This window comes from Miscanthus floridulus, chromosome 8, assembly GCF_019320115.1.
Source record: "Miscanthus floridulus cultivar M001 chromosome 8, ASM1932011v1, whole genome shotgun sequence".
Taxonomy (NCBI): domain Eukaryota; kingdom Viridiplantae; phylum Streptophyta; class Magnoliopsida; order Poales; family Poaceae; genus Miscanthus; species Miscanthus floridulus.
The window spans coordinates 39,464,395-39,481,323 of NC_089587.1; the positions used below are offsets into that span (position 1 = coordinate 39,464,395).

Below are 16,929 nucleotides of genomic sequence, written 5' to 3' on the forward strand. Positions count from 1 at the left end.
CTATCATCAAATATATAATTTCCCCAGCTGGGCTAGCTGGAACTGGAAGGTTTACTTTTATAATACGGATATATCTTTTTTCTGCTCTGAAGGACGATCATGCATGGTCGGTACGTATATTAATTATTGTGTTGATTCATCTCTTTATTCTTTTAGAGAGAAAAAAAAAGATTATTCGATTTGAAATTTTGTAAGCGAATAATAAACGTGCTCAAAGTCGGGGTTCCGGAGGAAGCTAGCCAGCGGCATGAGTCAAGTAAAAACCGTTGTTTTGTAAAATGGAAACCAGCTAGTTCAGCCTCTGCACAAACTACTAGTGTCGAGTTGATGGAGTCGCTGGATACACGTACAGTATATGCAATCAGCAGGAATGATGATTATTGGTGAGTTGACCAGGCCAAATCTGCAGCAAGTAACAAGGGCCTGAATGCCCTGGGGTGGATCAGACGGACGCACCACTACTGATCCTGCAGATAGCTAGCACAGTCAGCTGGAGAGAGAGCACCCAGCGATGTAAAGCGCGCGTCGTCGAAAGGAGTTGGAGAGAGAGAGAGAGAGAGAGAGAGAGAGAGAGAGAGAGAGAGAGAGAGAGAGAGAGAGAGAGAGAGAGAGAGAGCTGTGGCCTGTGGGAAAAGGAAACGGCCCTGATCATCTCTGAAATTGTTCAGAGTTCCCGGGCCGGGCGGCCGGCCGTGTGTGGGCACGGGCGCATCATATCATATCGATCGTATCATCGGTCATGGCGCGCGGCCGGACACGCACCGGCACCGCATGATCGTGCGCCGGCCGGGCGGGCCTACCAATCAGCAGCCTGCAGGGCACCAGCTGCAGCCCGCGTGCGCGCAGCAGTAGCACCACTAGCCAAAGTAGCCATCGATCCATCCGTTAAAGAAGACGAGATGGGGCGGCGGTTGGTAGCGCGTGAGCTTGCGGGGCAGCAATCCATCCGCGCGGGAAAGCGCGCGCGCAGGAGTTGGTCGCCCCGCCGGCACGGGTGCGGTGCCGTGCCGCCCGTGCATCGACCGTGGCGGTGGTGGCGGCCGGGGCCCGCCGGCCGGCCGATCGAAAACCATCTCATGCATCTCGTTGCCAGCGCCGCGCGCCAGATGGAACGCATCGGAACGGAACGTCGCGTTTGCATGCACATAGGAGTAGTACGTTCGTTTCCGTGCCACGGGATCGTCTGTGCTGCAGGGAACACTCACTACTACCACGACCACATATAGCCTGTCTGTCGATCTGCAATCGCGCTCTGGCCGGCCGGCGCGATCGATGAGCCTTGCTTCAAGCATCGTCGAATGAAAAAGGCAGAGCGGATCGGAGAATGGCCGGCCGACAGCGCGTGCCCGATGACCATGATGGAACGCGGCGAAAGAACCAGCGACGTCCTGTCCAGTCGTCGCCTCGTCGGGCGCCGCCCCATGGAAGCGAGTGAGCGAGAGAAGTCCAGAAGACGACGGGACTTTACACCTTCCATTCCACTACGTATGAGTACTACTACTCGTTTGCGTGTATGTTGTTGGTGAGCTCTCTCTCTCTCTCTTTCTCTCTCTCTCGACACACACACACACACTACTCGGAGTCTCGGATCCGACCCGATCCTATATATGCGCACTCCATCGACGGGGCTCCAGGAAGAGGGAAAAGGGATGCATGACCATACCTAAAAGAGGAAAATTCACCAGCGGTCCACGAAGTTGGCACAAGGTGTCACTTAGGTCCCCGAATTTTCAAAGTGATATCTGTAGGTCCCTAAAGTTGGCAGAAGGTGTCATCTAGGTCCCAAACTTTCAAAGTGATCACCGGAGGTCCCTAAACTTGGCAGAGGGTGTCATCCAGGTCCCAAACTTTTAAAGTGATCACCGCAGGTCCCTAAACTTGGCAAAGGGTGTCATCCAGGTCCCAAATACTGTAGCAATTCGGCACAGAATTTTAAAAAAAGAAATATAAATTTTGGTAATGTAGCTACATTCTGCAGAAAATTCTAAAAATTGTATCTTTTTAATACGATCTCGCACGAAGATGATTTTTATATAAAAGTTGTAGCTCTCGACGGGATCTACAACTTTCTAGTTTTGAGTTTTTTAATTTGAGGTCGCTAATACACTCAAAAAAATTAAATAAATTTTCAGCAGTATATTAATCGCGTACGAACGCTTGTCGCCTTGAAAAAAACAAATCTTCTTTATATGTCATCTGATAGAGATAATTTCTATATAAAAATTGTAGCGCTCGATGAAACCTACAACTTTCTAATTATGAGTTTTTAATTTAAGGTCGGTAAGATGCTAAAAAAGTTAAAATGCTGATTTCAGTTCATGTATAGTGGTTTTGCATTTTAAATTTTTTTGAACATCTTAAAGATTTCAAATTGAAAAACTCAAAATTAGAATGTTGTAGATCTCATCGAGCGCTACATCTTTCATATAAAATGTATCTCCATTTGATAGCATATAAGAAAGATATGTTTTTTTCAAGGCGACAAGCGTTCGTACGCGATTAATATACTGCTGAAAATTTATTTAATTTTTTTGAGTGTATTAGCGATCTCAAATTAAAAAACTCAAAACTAGAAAGTTGTAGATCTCGTCGAGAGCTACAACTTTTATATAAAAATCATCTTCGTGCGAGATCATATTAAAAAGATACAATTTTTAGAATTTTCTGCAGAATGTAGCTACATTACCAAAATTTAGATTTCTTTTTTTAAAATTCTGTGCCGAATCGCTACAGTATTTGGGACCTGGATGACACCCTCTGCCAAGTTTAGGGACCTACGGTGATCACTTTGAAAGTTTGGGACCTGGATGACACCCTCTGCCAAGTTTAGGGACCTCCGATGATTACTTTGAAAGTTTGAGACCTAGATGACACCCTCTGCCAATTTTAAGGATCTACAGATATCACTTTGAAAGTTCGGGGACCTAAGTGACACCTTGTGCCAACTTCGTGGACCGCTCGTGAATTTTCCTCTACCTAAAAACGTGAAACCGCAGTAGCTAGTGCGCCTTGCTTGTTGCATGCCGCGCGAGTGTACGTTGAGACTTGACAGGATATATAAATCCTGTACAACTACACTGGTTTTGCAACACCGCGCCGTTACGAGCTTTCACTAATCGCTAAGCGTGCGGAGCTTGCCTTGCCGTAAGCCGGTGGGCGTGTACCTATTATTGCAACACAACAGCTGTAGAAATCCGGCCAAAAAACGCGCTTTTTAGGCTCAGACGCTATACACACAATGGAGAAAAAGGTTAAGGTGATGAGTGATGACGTCCCATATAGCTTAGAAAAGTGCCTGGTCTCAAGCCCAGCGCAATGACATGTCAAATCAAGGATACCTATCTGTTACTGTAATGTTTTCTCTCTTTTCTCACGTAGACTATCTACGTGTATTCTATCTAGTTCACCCGACATAAACTCGACACAATAATAACATTACTACTTTATATAAATCAATACTACCCAAATCCACAAGGTCAGCCATATATTAAGTCAAAATTTAAACGACGACATTGTTCATCACATCACATAAATTCAAACAGTAGTCATCACAAACATAGTTTTACAAATAAAATCCATCACATTAATCAACCTATACGTGGATCTATGAATGGACCAAATGTGCTCGACTAGACCCTCGCTCTTGCAGCCTCTCATGTGCTTGCTTGTCTTCAATGATCTCCTTGCAGATCTTGAGGAACTCCGACAACACAAGTGGATTACGTTGTCGGTACTCCTTTCCTCACCACCTCGCCACCATCTTGGTAAACAAATTGGCAAACAAATTAGCATTATTGCGAATCAATATGTAAAGTATGATAGCTACGAGTAGATAATTAACTAGAGGTCCATGGTAGTGTCGAATTGTGGAAAAGTACACTTCAATCGACTTTCCCAATAGAACTATGCTCACAGTTGCAAAAAAAAAAAAAAAAAAAAAAAAAAACATATCATATAAATGTGCTATCATCATCCACTGATTGGCACGTAGGAATGAATCAAACGAATCCAAAAATATAAAATGACTATAAAATGAATCAGACAAACCCAAAATATAGATTGACTGTCACATGAATCAAACAATCTAGGATTCGTGAATCATTATGTTTCTTGAGTGCATCTCTCCGGTGGAGTGTCAGAGAAATCTGATGAGTTCTAGCAATTTTGAGATAGAAAAACACCCTCTCTAAACTCACTATCTAGTGCAAAACTCTAGGGGTGCACCAGACAATTCCGGTGACCCCTTTTGAATTTTAGAGCCACTAACCTGTGCATTGTTCCAACTCTCTGGTGAGTTCTTCGGTGACAGCATCGGAACTATATATTCAATGCATAGTCAAAACTGCCAGGGGTCAGCCATTGTTACATAACACTGGTGCTTTCTCCGGTGGTTTTACCAAAGAGCTCTAGTGCATGTAAAAATAGTGCAAACAACTTCATTTCAAACCCTTTTTCAAACATGCTAACTCCAAATGACCTCACGCGGCATGGTCATTACATTTAGCCCTTAGCATGTTTAAAAGGTTGGTCAAACTTTTCTCACAACGTCACTCGATTCTAAATGCAGCACATTTGTTAGACCTCACATGTGGCACTAGATAACCATTAATTATGCAAACATATTTGCCACTTTTAATAGTATGACTATCAATCTGGTCACATTTAATATCCTCTATTCACCTTTCGGCTAAAATCAAATCCTATTGTTATACATTTGCCTTGAGCTTTCCATCATGCTTCCTTTATTAATTCCACCATGATATCCATGTAGCTCAACACTTCCATGTGGACTACACTATTACCTTTCATATATCTTCAAAATGTTGGTTCACATGTGTTGCCATTAATACCAAACCCAAATGGAGCCTACACTAGTAGAGAAACTAGCTCTACTCCCGGTTCGTAACCCCTTTTAGTCCCGGTTTTGGAACCGGGAGCACGAATCCGGGACTAAAGGGCCCCTCCTTTAGTCCCGGTTTCGCGCCCGGGACTAAAGGTCCACACCTTTAGTCCCGGTTGGTAATACCAACCGGGGCTAAAGAGGCCTCCCGGCCTGACCACGTAGACCGGTCCTTTAGTCCCGATTGATAATACCAACCGGGACTAAAGTTTTTTTTTTCTTTTTTGTTTCTATTTCTATTTTCCTTTTTTTCTATTTTCACGCTACTACCAGGTTTTTTTTGTTTCTATTCTTTTTTTTCTATTTTCACGCTACTACCGAACTGAAGGTTTTCTTTTTTTTTGTTTCTATTTCTATTTTCTTTTTTTTCCTATTTTTAATTGATGATTCGTTTTAGTTTTTGAATACGCGTTCTACACTGCTAGAATATGCGTGCGTTTATAATGTTCAACATTTTGTATAAACTATAGTACGAAGGACCTTTAGTCAAGGATCAGCGGTACAATCCTATAGAGCAGATCCTGTTCAAGTTCGTGCTGCATGGTTCGAGAGCTGAGCTTTTAAGTTAGCTTTCACTCTTCTGAGCAAGCGAGGTGGTGCTAATATGTGGGACTGGCCAGCAATTCCAGCATATTGCGTACTGGGCCAGCCCATCGAGGCTCCTATAAACGTCCGGGACTAAAAGACATTTAGTCCCGGTTGGTAATACCAACCGAGACTAAAGGTATACCTTTAGTCCCGGCTCGTAATACCAGCCGGGACTAATTGATACGCATGCATGTGTCTGACGGTGGCTTACTCCTACGTACTAGTGTAGCAGCTAGCTAGCAGAGACAGACTGTTTTGTTGGCTTACACGTACTGACGGTGAACATCTAGCTGATTTAAGCCCGGTGAACAGCTAGCTAAAAACGGTGAACAGCTAGCTACTCCTATGTTTTGCTGATTTAAGCCCGGTGAACATCTAGCTAGTGCCCGGTGAACAGCTAGCTTAAACGGTGAACAGCTAGCTACTCCTACGTACTAGTGTCTCGATCGACTCGCTCCCGTATACATACGCCCAGATCGGACGGTTGGTGACCTTTAGTCCCGGTTGGAAACAGCAACCGGGACTAAAGGTCCCTTTCTAGTCTCGGACAGAGCCTCTAGCCGGGAGTAGATTTTTATTCCCGGTTGGAGGGACCAGCCGGGAGTAAAAGTTAACCTTTAGTTCCGGTTGGTAGCTCCAACCGGGATTAAAGGTCCCCTGCAACAAAAACCTGCCACAGTAGCCGTTGGGTAGGACCTTTAGTCCCGGTTGGAGCTACCAACCGGTACTAAATGTTTCTCTAGTTCCGGGCGCGAAAAATACCGGGACTAAAGCCAAATTTCGAAGTGGATCAAAGGTCGTTTCTCTACTAGTGCTAGATGTTTCAATCTCCACATTTTGGTAATTGATGAAAACCATACAAAGAAGTTAAAAAAATGAAATTCAAGCCAACTCCAGCTCAAGGTAAATTGTGGGCTTGAACATAAGTTTTGTGCCATCTAACCATAGCATGAAGTTCATGGGTTAGTTTGGATAAATTTCAACAACACTTGACTTGGTAGAGAAAACTCCTCTTACATATGTGCTAAAAAGGTTTGACTTCGAATACCGACATACACATGAATTTGAAAGTTTTGGAGAAACTTTCTCACTAAGTGCTACTAAGGTTTTATAGGATAGATTGATGTACCTTTTTTGAAGCATGTATGTATGAACATTGTTAGAACCACCATTACTAGAAGATCACTCAAAACTGTATTATTAGATCACAAAAGAAAATTTTCTATGACTAGTGTTGATCACATCAAACAAGTGTGTTTCTAGCATGTTAACACACATGACTACGGTGGGATTCCCCCCCCCCCCCCCCCCCCCCCACCCCCACCCCCCCAAATCAGCTGCGTGTGTATGTGCAATGTTCTAGTTTTGATTCATTTTGCCAATTTTGCTGAAGTCAATTTTTTTTTTGAAATTGTCGGACCTTTTATTATTCATCTGCCCCAACAAAATCGCTGGTCGCCAAATCCTCCAGCATGCGAGGAACCCCCTCCCAAGTGTTATAACAGCCACTTGGGAGATTACAACCGAGAGCCGCTAAAGAATGAGCGACCTTGTTACAATCACGTTTACAAACCGAAACAAGACATGTGGGAAGTTCATCACTAATAATATGTTTGATCTCCGTGACTTTTCAATGTTGTATACACTATTCTTTCAATCTTGAGAACGTTGCTTTGGGGGATGTTTCTCTGATTTTACACGGTAAGTTGAGGAGAATTCCAAACAGGCCCTAGGCTCTTTCCTTGTACCCCGATGGCCCAACAAGGCCCAATGGCCCAATACTCTGCTCCTGTCCGGTCTGGCTTCTGTTTCTCCCTCACGCGCATCGCTCTCCTCCCGTCGACCGGCTTCTGCTTTCTTCTCCCTCCAAAATCCCAACCAAACCTAGCGGGCGGCGGCCGCGACCGCGGACGGGGCGCTGCGCCTGCGCTGGGTGCGTGGGCGGCCCGTGGCGGGGCCGCAGTCGGCAGCGCGCCTAGGTGCCTGCGCCTCCGGTTGCCAGCGGCCTGCGGCCGGCTGCTCGGGCTGCTGAGCGAGTGTAGGACAGAGCCTATGCTGGCAGCAGCACACTTCCGCAATCTGCAGAGGCACCGAGGAAGGAGAAGGTCTGACCTATTGGGGTCTTCAGCAAGCCACCGACTGTGAATCAAATTTGTAAGATAATTTGATTAATTGGCTTTCCATTTGAATGTATTGTTGATTGTAATTTGTGAATGTTTGTGAAACACTGAAACTACAACAGACCCCTGTACACGTCTTCAGTCTCTGTGGCGTGGTCGCCAGTCCAGTCGGCGCCTCTCAGATGGCCCGCGGGTTGTGGTTCCTCTCCCGCGCGGTGGGTAGGCTGCGGCCGCTGCTTGTCCTGGGGCTGACGAGGGGCTTCTCTGCCTCCGCACCGGAGCAGCTCCATGTCTGCGTCGTTGGCAGCGGCCCCGCCGGGTTCTACACCGCCGACAGGGTAGGGGGTTTCACGACTCGTCCGTTTTTATCTTGTTGATCTCATCCTTTTTGCTTTGAAGGCCTTTGTGTTGGGCTTGTGCTCATCCGTCCTCGATGAGTATTTGCTTCTTAGTAGATTGATGATTCCTTCAATATTTAGCCATGATATGTGCTGCATTTCAGTTTAGTTTGTGTAGGAATTTCAGTAGTAATACTCTTAATTCCATGTGCTCTGGTGGAATATTAGTTTACCAATGTTTTTCTCTAGCAGTCTGCAAAATTCTGTATAAGGTTCAAATGCTAAAATAATGACAAGGTCATGGGGTTCAGATTCATATGCTCTCACTTGAGCCATGTTTCCTACCCACTACATGCTTGTCTGTTGGATATATGTTCTTCAGAGTTATTTTTATTAATATTTATTATGTGTTTTTCTGCGTTGTTGATTGGGTGCTCCTTTTGTGCATTAAGCAGATGCTGAAGGGTCGTGAAGGAGCACAGGTTGATATAATTGATAGGCTACCCACGCCATTTGGCCTAGTCCGTTCTGGAGTGGCTCCAGATCATCCAGAAACAAAGGTGCGCATTTACCATTGTTATTGTCTAATTTTGGAACTGAAAATCAATCAACCTTTTATCTTTCAACAACTGCAGCTAAGTGAAAAATACTGGTTTAGAGTTGATGACGTGTTTCTATTTCCTCACTTGTTTCATCATTTTAGTCACTTAGTGTTGTGTTATCTGATTATAAGAAAATATTGTTTCGTTCATGAAATGCAAAGATCTTTTGCTAATTGATTAAACTATTGCTTGGGGCATGCTAGGAACAGCCTTATCATCATTTGATTGTGCCTTACTTTCCAGTCTTTTGTGTTTATGACACTACATAAGCTGTTCATAAACTTGACTACTTAATTTTACCTTCAACTTTCCAACAGATTGTGGTGAATCAGTTTTCTCGTGTAGCTGCAAATGGGCGCTGTTCATTCTTTGGGAATGTAACTCTGGGAAGGGATATATCTCTGTCAGAGCTTCGCAAAACATATCATGCTGTAAGTTTTAACCTCAGATCAAATTTCCGTTACCCATGACTCCATGAGGATATCACAGTATCACCTTTCTCATTTCTGTTATGTAATTTCTATCCATAACTTATATAAGTAAATGGTTGAGATTTTATTTATTGATCAACAGGTTGTTCTTGCTTATGGTGCAGAAAGTGATAGGTCACTTGGTATTCCTGGGGAGGTACGACTTTTGCCTACTATTGTCAATCTTTGTGCCACAGCTCGTGGTGGTTATTCGAATATTGCTTATGGTTCAATAACATCATTGTAACTGTAATCTTATTGCTATTCGCGGTGTTTAATCAAATATTGCAGTAGCAAGGGTTTAGTAGTCAGCAAGATGGATGTGGCGTTTACAATGCTAGCATCTTCATTGTCTACATTCTTGTGATTATCTCACTTTTAGATGGATCTGTTTACTTCTAGTATCATCATTGTATTATAGGACCTGAAAGGAATTCATTCAGCTCGAGAGTTTGTCTGGTGGTACAATGGACATCCAGACATGTGCGACTTGTGTCCTGATTTGAAAAACACAGAATCTGCTGTTGTCCTTGGTCAGGTATTTTTGTTTTTCGATTTTACTCATATGTATTAGCATTCAAACAGAGTACCAACTTCTTGAGGCCAAGAGAACGGAGTCACAATTACACTTTTATTAACCTTGATATACAGTTGATCTATAATTTCATTTGAATTTGTGCTGCTCATATACCTTAATTTTCATTACTTTTTCTTGAAATACTTTTATGAATACAAGTTGCTGTAACAAGATTAATTGCAGGGAAATGTTGCTCTGGATGTTGCTCGTATTCTTTTACGCTGTAAAGCTGAGTTGGCTACTACAGACATTACTGATTATGCATTGGATGCTCTACGCGGCAGCACAATAAGGTATCTTTTCACCTTAATAATAAAGCAGACTGACATTTTACTTTATGGTTTACTCATACATAACTTTTACTGATATTACATAATACTTAGTTCTCAATTAATGTTGCATGTAAAGGAAGGTATATTTGGTTGGGCGACGGGGTCCAGTACAGGCAGCTTGCACAGCAAAGGAGTTGCGTGAAATTTTAGGTATTTAAAAAAATAATTGAATACTTGCAGTGTTTGACATTTGACACATGGTATTTTTATATTAGTCTATCTCATTGTCATGTTGGCATACTAAGTTTGACATAGTGTCCATGCAGGTTTGAAAAATGTTCGTATTTGCATCAAGGAAGCTGATCTTGTGACCACACCTGCGGATGAGGTTTGTGTTGTAATGTGTATTATTACCTGTAGCATGGTTTCCCTTTTCGTTTGAAGCTGTGTAAGTGATCTCTCCCTCCCTCCCTCCCTCCCTCATTCACTCACTCACCCACTCACTCACTATCCTGGGTTTCTGAAAATGGCTAATTTAGGATCAGGAGTTTCTGCTCTATTGTGGTAGTTAGGGCCATTTTATGTTAACTTGTGTTGATTTTAGGCAAGTTTTTGTGTAACTAGTATTGTATTGATTATATAGGCAAGTGTTTTACTGCTACCGGTATGAGATATTGGTTGCAAATGTTATGAGCTAATCATTTGCTGATACTAAACCCACAGCAATTATAAGGCTTCTTCATAATGTCTCACTATTTAAATATTTTGCTTTGAACCCTATAAATTGATTTACCTAGTTACTTTTCACCTTTTCTTTGCTTCTGATGAAGGAAAGCTTGCTATCTGATTGCAGGAGGAGATGAGGAATAGTAGAATCCAAAGAAGAGTTTATGAGTTGCTGTCGAAAGCTGCAAGCGCGCATGGGGGCAACAATTACAATGACCAAAAGGAGCTTCATTTTGTGTTTTTCAGGAGGCCTACCAGGTTCAACCCTGCAGAAAATGGTTCCACGATTGGTGCTGTTCAACTTGAGAAGACAGTTTTAAAAGGTCTGGCGTAGCGGGTGCTGAAATGAATCTTCTATGTCATTTTCGTCTTGAGCTTTCTCATAAGTATTCTTGTTTGTTATGTAGGTGATGAAGTAACTGGGAAGCAGGTCGCTGTTGGAACTGGTGAGTTTGAAGACCTAAAATGTGGGTAAGTGCTTTGGCTCATGCTTATGCTTTCCTGTGTTTTTTTTACTGCTTAACCATAGATTTTTAAGACCCGTCTAATCTGCTACCTTCTTAGTTTGGTCTTGAAAAGTATTGGTTACAAATCCTTGCCTGTACAAGGTTTGCCTTTCGACAAAAACAGAGGTGCATAAAATTGCATTTTTCTTTTTCCTTCTACCTTGGAGCTTGTACACTCTTTCTGTTTTTCTTTTTGATCCATCAGGAGCATATGCAATTATTTTTGCATGATGGCCTTTGTTTAATTTTAGGAGTTGTGCCAAATTTAAGAGGAAGAGTCCTGAGCAGCGAATCAGAGACTGCCACAGTAGAAAGAGGCCTGTACGTGGTAGGATGGTTAAAGAGAGGACCAACTGGGATTGTTGCAACAAATCTCCACTGTGCTGAAGAAACAGTAGGTACCTTTGTTCCATTGCTATCTTTCATTCTATGTGGTGGACCCATGGTTTTTGAGGAGTCACCGAGGTGTTGAGGTGTACCCCCAGCACCACTGCACGCCACAATGCCTCAGAAACCATGGGTGGACCCAAGGAACTTAGTTTGCTAAGCTTTGCAAACACCCATATCAGAGTGCTTTTGGTTCTTTTCTGACAAACTTACATTGCCAATTATATCTTGAAGTAGCTTGATTCTGTTCAGGACCAACATTTAATTGTGACACAAAATGTTAAGAATTATACAAGATTCATATACAGTTCTATTAGTATGGTTGGGGGAAGAATAGTTGTTTTTCCATGTTCATGACACAGCAGAAACCTCAAGACCGTCAAAGTGAAATGTTTCACATTTAAGGTCTTTATTATATTATAATGGCCATTTTTATAGGCTATTATGATTTGCTTGGCTTATGGGTTAACAAACAGGTGGCTAGCATTCTTGAAGATGATAAGAAGGGTGTATTAAGGCCCCCATCTGATTCAAAGAAGCATGGAAGGATAGGACTTCTCGAGATCCTAGAACAAAAGAATGTCTGTTTTGTGCCATTCAGTGGCTGGGAGAAGATTGATTCCATGGAAAAGATGGCAGGGCAGCTGAGAAATAAGCCTAGAGAGAAGATCACAACCTGGGATGGGCTCCAGAAAGCTTCAAACGAGTAAATGGACGGCCCTCCCAACGATTTTGTCAACATATGTTTTGTATCAAAAGAATCACATTAACGAGAGAGAACCCTGTACTTAGTAATAAAAGATAACATCAATATATCTTCACTGGACAGCTTACTCATGTACAAGCACTCAGTAAAGGAATGTACTGACAGTGATCAATTTTCATCGAAGTCCATACTCTGCTATTCCTTGTTGCAGTTCTGATAATATTTGGATGTATCATGGTTATTACTTGTTGCCTGAATAGAAGTTTTATGTACCAATACCTATGCCCATTATTGAATATATTAGTCTGAAAAATTGGCACAAGATATTTGCACATGCACCATATACTGTAAGTGTGGAGGCTATAAACCATCATATATTCTGTATGGTGCGGCAGATATCATGCAAATCTTGTAATTCGACGTCGTGAATTGGCCTCAGGAGGATGGCTGTTGGGCAGCTTCTGTTTGTGAGTGCTTGATGTACCTGCTCCATTGTTGGCCTGGCTATTGGGCAGACTTGCAGACAGGCAAAAGCCACCAGAACGAGCAGGATTATGTCTTTCTCCTCGTTGCTCTTTGGTTCTATGATGCGCTTGTCCAATATATCGTTGAGCTTCATATGAATCTCTGTTCGGCAGAAGAATGGAAGTAGCAGATCACCTGGGTGCTTACCCATGACTACTTCCATGGCGACTACACCAAAGCTATAGACATCACATTTCTCTGTAAACACCATGGTAGATGACAGTTCTGCAAAAATAAATAGAACCATGAATCAGCATATATGTAACAAAACTGCATAATCAGGTGGATTTTGTATGGTGCGGGACTGAAAGTTTGTACCTGGGGCTATATAGCCACATGTCCCTGCAAAGATGGTACTCCAACTTGAGCAACTGTGTTTCTTCAACTTCCTAGCCATACCGAAATCCGAGACACAAGCCTTGAAATCACAGTCCAACAAGATATTGCTACTTTTGATATCACGATGTATAATGGGTGTATCACAGTCATGGTGCAAGTAGGAGAGAGCTTGAGCTACGTCTTTCACAATGGCGACTCTTTTCGACCAGTCGAGCTCCTTGGCAAGCTGTTCCTCCTGCAAATTGGATGCTAAACTTCCCCTTTCAATGAGATCGTACACAAGGAATTTGCACTTGGAGTGAGAGCAGTATCCATACAACTTGACTATGCACCGGTGCCTTACTTTTGTCAGCACTTGGATCTCAGCATGAAATGATTTCTCATCAGTGTAGTCTTCAACAGAGTGGAGGAGTTTGATAGCATAGATACTCCCTCCTTGGAGCTCAGCCCTGAAGACAGACCCGTATCCTCCAACACCGATGCAGTATTTTTCATCAAAACATTCTGTTGCGTCTAATATGTCTTGGAATGCAATCTTCCCATCAAAATTCCATATGGAGACCATACCTTGTGATTTATTTTCGTTGATGACTTTTGCAAATTTTATCCTCCTATGAACAATTGTCATGCATCCTAGAACCACCAGACAGATGAAGCAAAAGAAAGTAAAAGTAAGAATTAGTGTCATAACATGCTTATTGGTTTTTTCTTCCTTGATTCTTTTGTCGAACTCTGCCGTGTGACATGGTGTCAAGCCATACTCTGGGTCACCACATATATACATATTGTGGTCAAGAGAAACCCTAGTATTGACTGAAAAGGTAACGGTTCTGCCACTCAAGTTGTTGTATGATAAATCCAGATTGTACAATTGTTGTAGCTTTGAAAGAGTCACGGGGATGGCACCACTCAAAATATTTCTGCTCAAATCCAGCCCACGTAACTCAGAACAATTCCCAAGCTCTTCTGGTATTGGTCCTGTCAGTGAGTTATTTGACATGCGCAAAGATGACAAAAACTGGCATTGTCCTATCTGAGGTGGAATGCTTCCGGTAAGCTGATTGCTACTCAAATCTAGATATGAGAGATTATATAGCGATCCTACTTCTGGCGGCAGAATACCATCCATCTGATTGGATCGAAGTGAAATCGTAGCTAGAGAGGTCAATTTCCAAAAGGTGGAAGGTATGCAATCATTTATTTGATTGTGGGAAAGATCGAAGAGCTCTAACCTTGTTAAATTTCCTATCTGAGGTGGAATGCTTCCGGTAAGCTGATTGCTACTCAAATCTAGATATGAGAGATTATATAGCGATCCTACTTCTGGCGGCAGAATACCATCCATCTGATTGGATCGAAGTGAAATCGTAGCTAGAGAGGTCAATTTCCAAAAGGTGGAAGGTATGCAACCATTTATTTGATTGTTGGAAAGATCGAAGAGCTCTAACCTTGTTAAATTTCCTATGCTTCCAGGAATGGGACCACTAATTTCATTGCGGGAAAGATCCCAGAGCTCTAACCTCGTTAAATTTCCTAAGCTTCTAGGAATATGACCATATAAACTGTTATAGCTGAAGTCCATGTACTCTAATCTTGTCAAATTTCCCAAACTAGAAGGTATCAGGCGAGAAAAGCTGTTGACCCTTAAATCGAGCTTCCTTAAGTTGACTAGCATGCCAAGTGTAGCTGGTATTGACCCGTTCCATTCACCATAACTAAGATTGAGGGAGGTTAGTTTAGTAAGATTACCTATGGAAGCTGGGAATCCGGAGAGGAAATTATTGGACAGATCCAAAACAGAGAGCTCAGACAAGTCTGCAAAGTGGAGCTCATCCAACGTGCCCTCAAGGTTACACCCTGGAAGGGATATGTTTGTCACAACCTGGACAACATCACTTGGACCACGGCCGTGATGCACCATAGCACTGCAGGTAACGCCAGTCCAGTTACATGGGCGGGTGTTGTTGCTCCATGTTTCCAGGCAGCCAAAGGGGTCACCCTGCACCAGCAGGCTTGATTTCCATCGGAGCAGCATGTCTGCTTGATGATCCAGTTGGCTCGCCATAGAAATTGCGCAAGAGAGAAGGTTTGGCAAGACAAGAAGAAGCACTAGGGACATCTTAGAGGCAAAGAGACTCATCTTGTGTTAGTGAAGCTCCAAACGCCCATATGTGTTGTGTCCCGTGGTCTTGAATTATATACACACATATGCAGAAATAGAAGAACCGCATGCAGAAAATAGAAGAACCAACCAGCCATTGACTTAGGCCGTCAACAAATCAGTACCGCACAAGGATTAAAGAGACTTTGACTCAGCCGCTGAGGTCAGTCGGTCTTATTTTGTTCGTTGAAAAGAATGTCCCCGACTTGCATGGACCGTCTAGGCACAGGGCCAGTGCACAGTAAATTTAAACTTAGTGGGAGAGGACCAATTTGAATCTTTTCGTGCTGGTCATCAATACTTTTTCTATATAATAAAGTGAACAACGGAAAAGAGGCTCAATTCGAGTCCACTTTTGTACGCTTAGTGGAAAGATCACCAAGCTCCATAACACCACTAAGCCATCTAAATTATGGTGATCACCAAGAATAACAAGCACAAACTCTCATTTGACCTAACTAAGGCTAATGAGAGGAGTAGATGCACACTTGCTACTCCTTAAGTACTAATGGAGTCCTTAATCTTCGATTATGAATTCCAAACCACCTCAATAGTCCTGAGCTCTCTCTTGGAACCCAATATGTATAGCTAACTCCTGAGATGCCCAAGAGACAGGCCCGGCTCTGGGGTAGGGGCAGCCGGTGCGACCGCCATGGGCCCATGAGGCTAGAGGGCTCAAGATCATATAGGTAATTAGTAGATATTTTTTTTTATTTGGCATAAGCTTTCGAAGGCCCAACAAACATAAGCCCAGGCATGTGTACGTACTCCCTCCGTATCCTAATTAGCAGTCGTTCTGGAGCCGAGCGCGTTCGCGGCAAAGGATGCCGTCCGCGTCCACGAAGCCTGTTTTGGACACGATTGCCCCTGGGGCCACGCGGCGCCGCCCGGCCGCACGTCCGCACGCGCCTCCCTCGCGTCTCCTCGACTCGCCTCCCACGCGCGCCGCCGGTCCGCATGCACGCCCCCTCGGGACTCTTGGACTGGCCTCCATTAATCGACACGAACTCGCGCCAGCCGCATGGACGAGTCCGAGCGATTCCAAACGACTGGATGTCTCTACTACACAAAAGCTAACAAGCATTCGGTTTGCAGATACCCGCGAAAGCCGTGGCGACGCCGACCGACGAAACCACACGAATCCACCTCGCCTACGCCTACCACGCCCGGTCGCAAGCACAGTACCATGCAAATCCATGCAAACGAGCACTTTTCCATGCAAATACAAAAAAAAACCGCGGCTGCCAGCACTCGAACGGTGGAGCTCCGGCCTCAGGCCGCGCAGCCTTGGCCAACCGAGCTATAGTAGATTGCTGTACAAGTAGCACCCGCAGCTCTGTTTAATAGGGGCAAGACAGGAAAATTATTCCTCAATTAATCACCCCTTGGTAACCGAACTCATATCCTAAACGACTTCTAATTAGGATACGGAGGGAGTACCTCTTCCTATTCTACCTAACCATCGAGCGCAGGCCGCGCCGCCGCTGAGCGAGAGGCTAATGACATTTCGTTTTCCACCGGCGCCGGCGCCGGCGCTTCCTATTCTCGCATCTCTCCCATCGAGGCATCAACGCGCTATTCTCGCCGAGGAGACGCCGACTCGCCGGAGGCTAGTCGACGACTCGCCGGCACACCGCGACGGTGCCGCGACTGCGCGAGCTGCGCGGACGGCAAACGGCAGACGTACGTGATCACGGTCACAGTAGGCAACA

General features: G+C 43.8%; 2 protein-coding genes across 6 annotated transcripts; one reads left to right on the plus strand and one right to left on the minus strand.

Moving 5' to 3' along the window:
- The first annotated feature begins 7,334 nt into the window (after positions 1–7,334).
- LOC136476218 (NADPH:adrenodoxin oxidoreductase, mitochondrial-like) lies at positions 7,335–12,390 on the plus strand. Of its 4 annotated transcripts, none has more exons than XM_066473974.1 (14): positions 7,335–7,642; positions 7,731–7,946; positions 8,402–8,506; positions 8,866–8,979; positions 9,122–9,175; positions 9,440–9,556; positions 9,779–9,888; positions 10,004–10,077; positions 10,194–10,255; positions 10,721–10,916; positions 11,001–11,064; positions 11,158–11,225; positions 11,351–11,493; positions 11,963–12,390. In XM_066473974.1, the coding sequence occupies exons 2-14, from the start codon at positions 7,791–7,793 to the stop codon at positions 12,194–12,196; spliced, it is 1,497 nt and encodes a 498-aa protein (XP_066330071.1). In that variant the 5' UTR covers positions 7,335–7,642; positions 7,731–7,790; the 3' UTR covers positions 12,197–12,390. The 4 variants fall into 4 exon arrangements, with proteins under 4 accessions (XP_066330071.1, XP_066330072.1, XP_066330073.1 ...); XM_066473975.1 differs by having other exon boundaries at positions 7,751–7,946; XM_066473976.1 differs by having other exon boundaries at positions 7,335–7,593.
- Positions 12,391–12,534: 144 nt separating this feature from the next.
- LOC136476217 (MDIS1-interacting receptor like kinase 2-like) lies at positions 12,535–15,201 on the minus strand. 2 transcript variants are annotated; one of them, XM_066473973.1, is made up of 3 exons: positions 14,577–15,201; positions 13,036–14,504; positions 12,535–12,942 (listed from the first exon to the last, which is right to left on the minus strand). In XM_066473973.1, exons 1-3 carry the CDS (start codon positions 15,194–15,196, stop codon positions 12,563–12,565), a joined length of 2,469 nt encoding a protein of 822 aa, XP_066330070.1. In that variant the 5' UTR covers positions 15,197–15,201; the 3' UTR covers positions 12,535–12,562. The 2 variants fall into 2 exon arrangements, with proteins under 2 accessions (XP_066330070.1, XP_066330069.1); XM_066473972.1 differs by having other exon boundaries at positions 13,036–15,201.
- Positions 15,202–16,929: the final 1,728 nt, after the last annotated feature.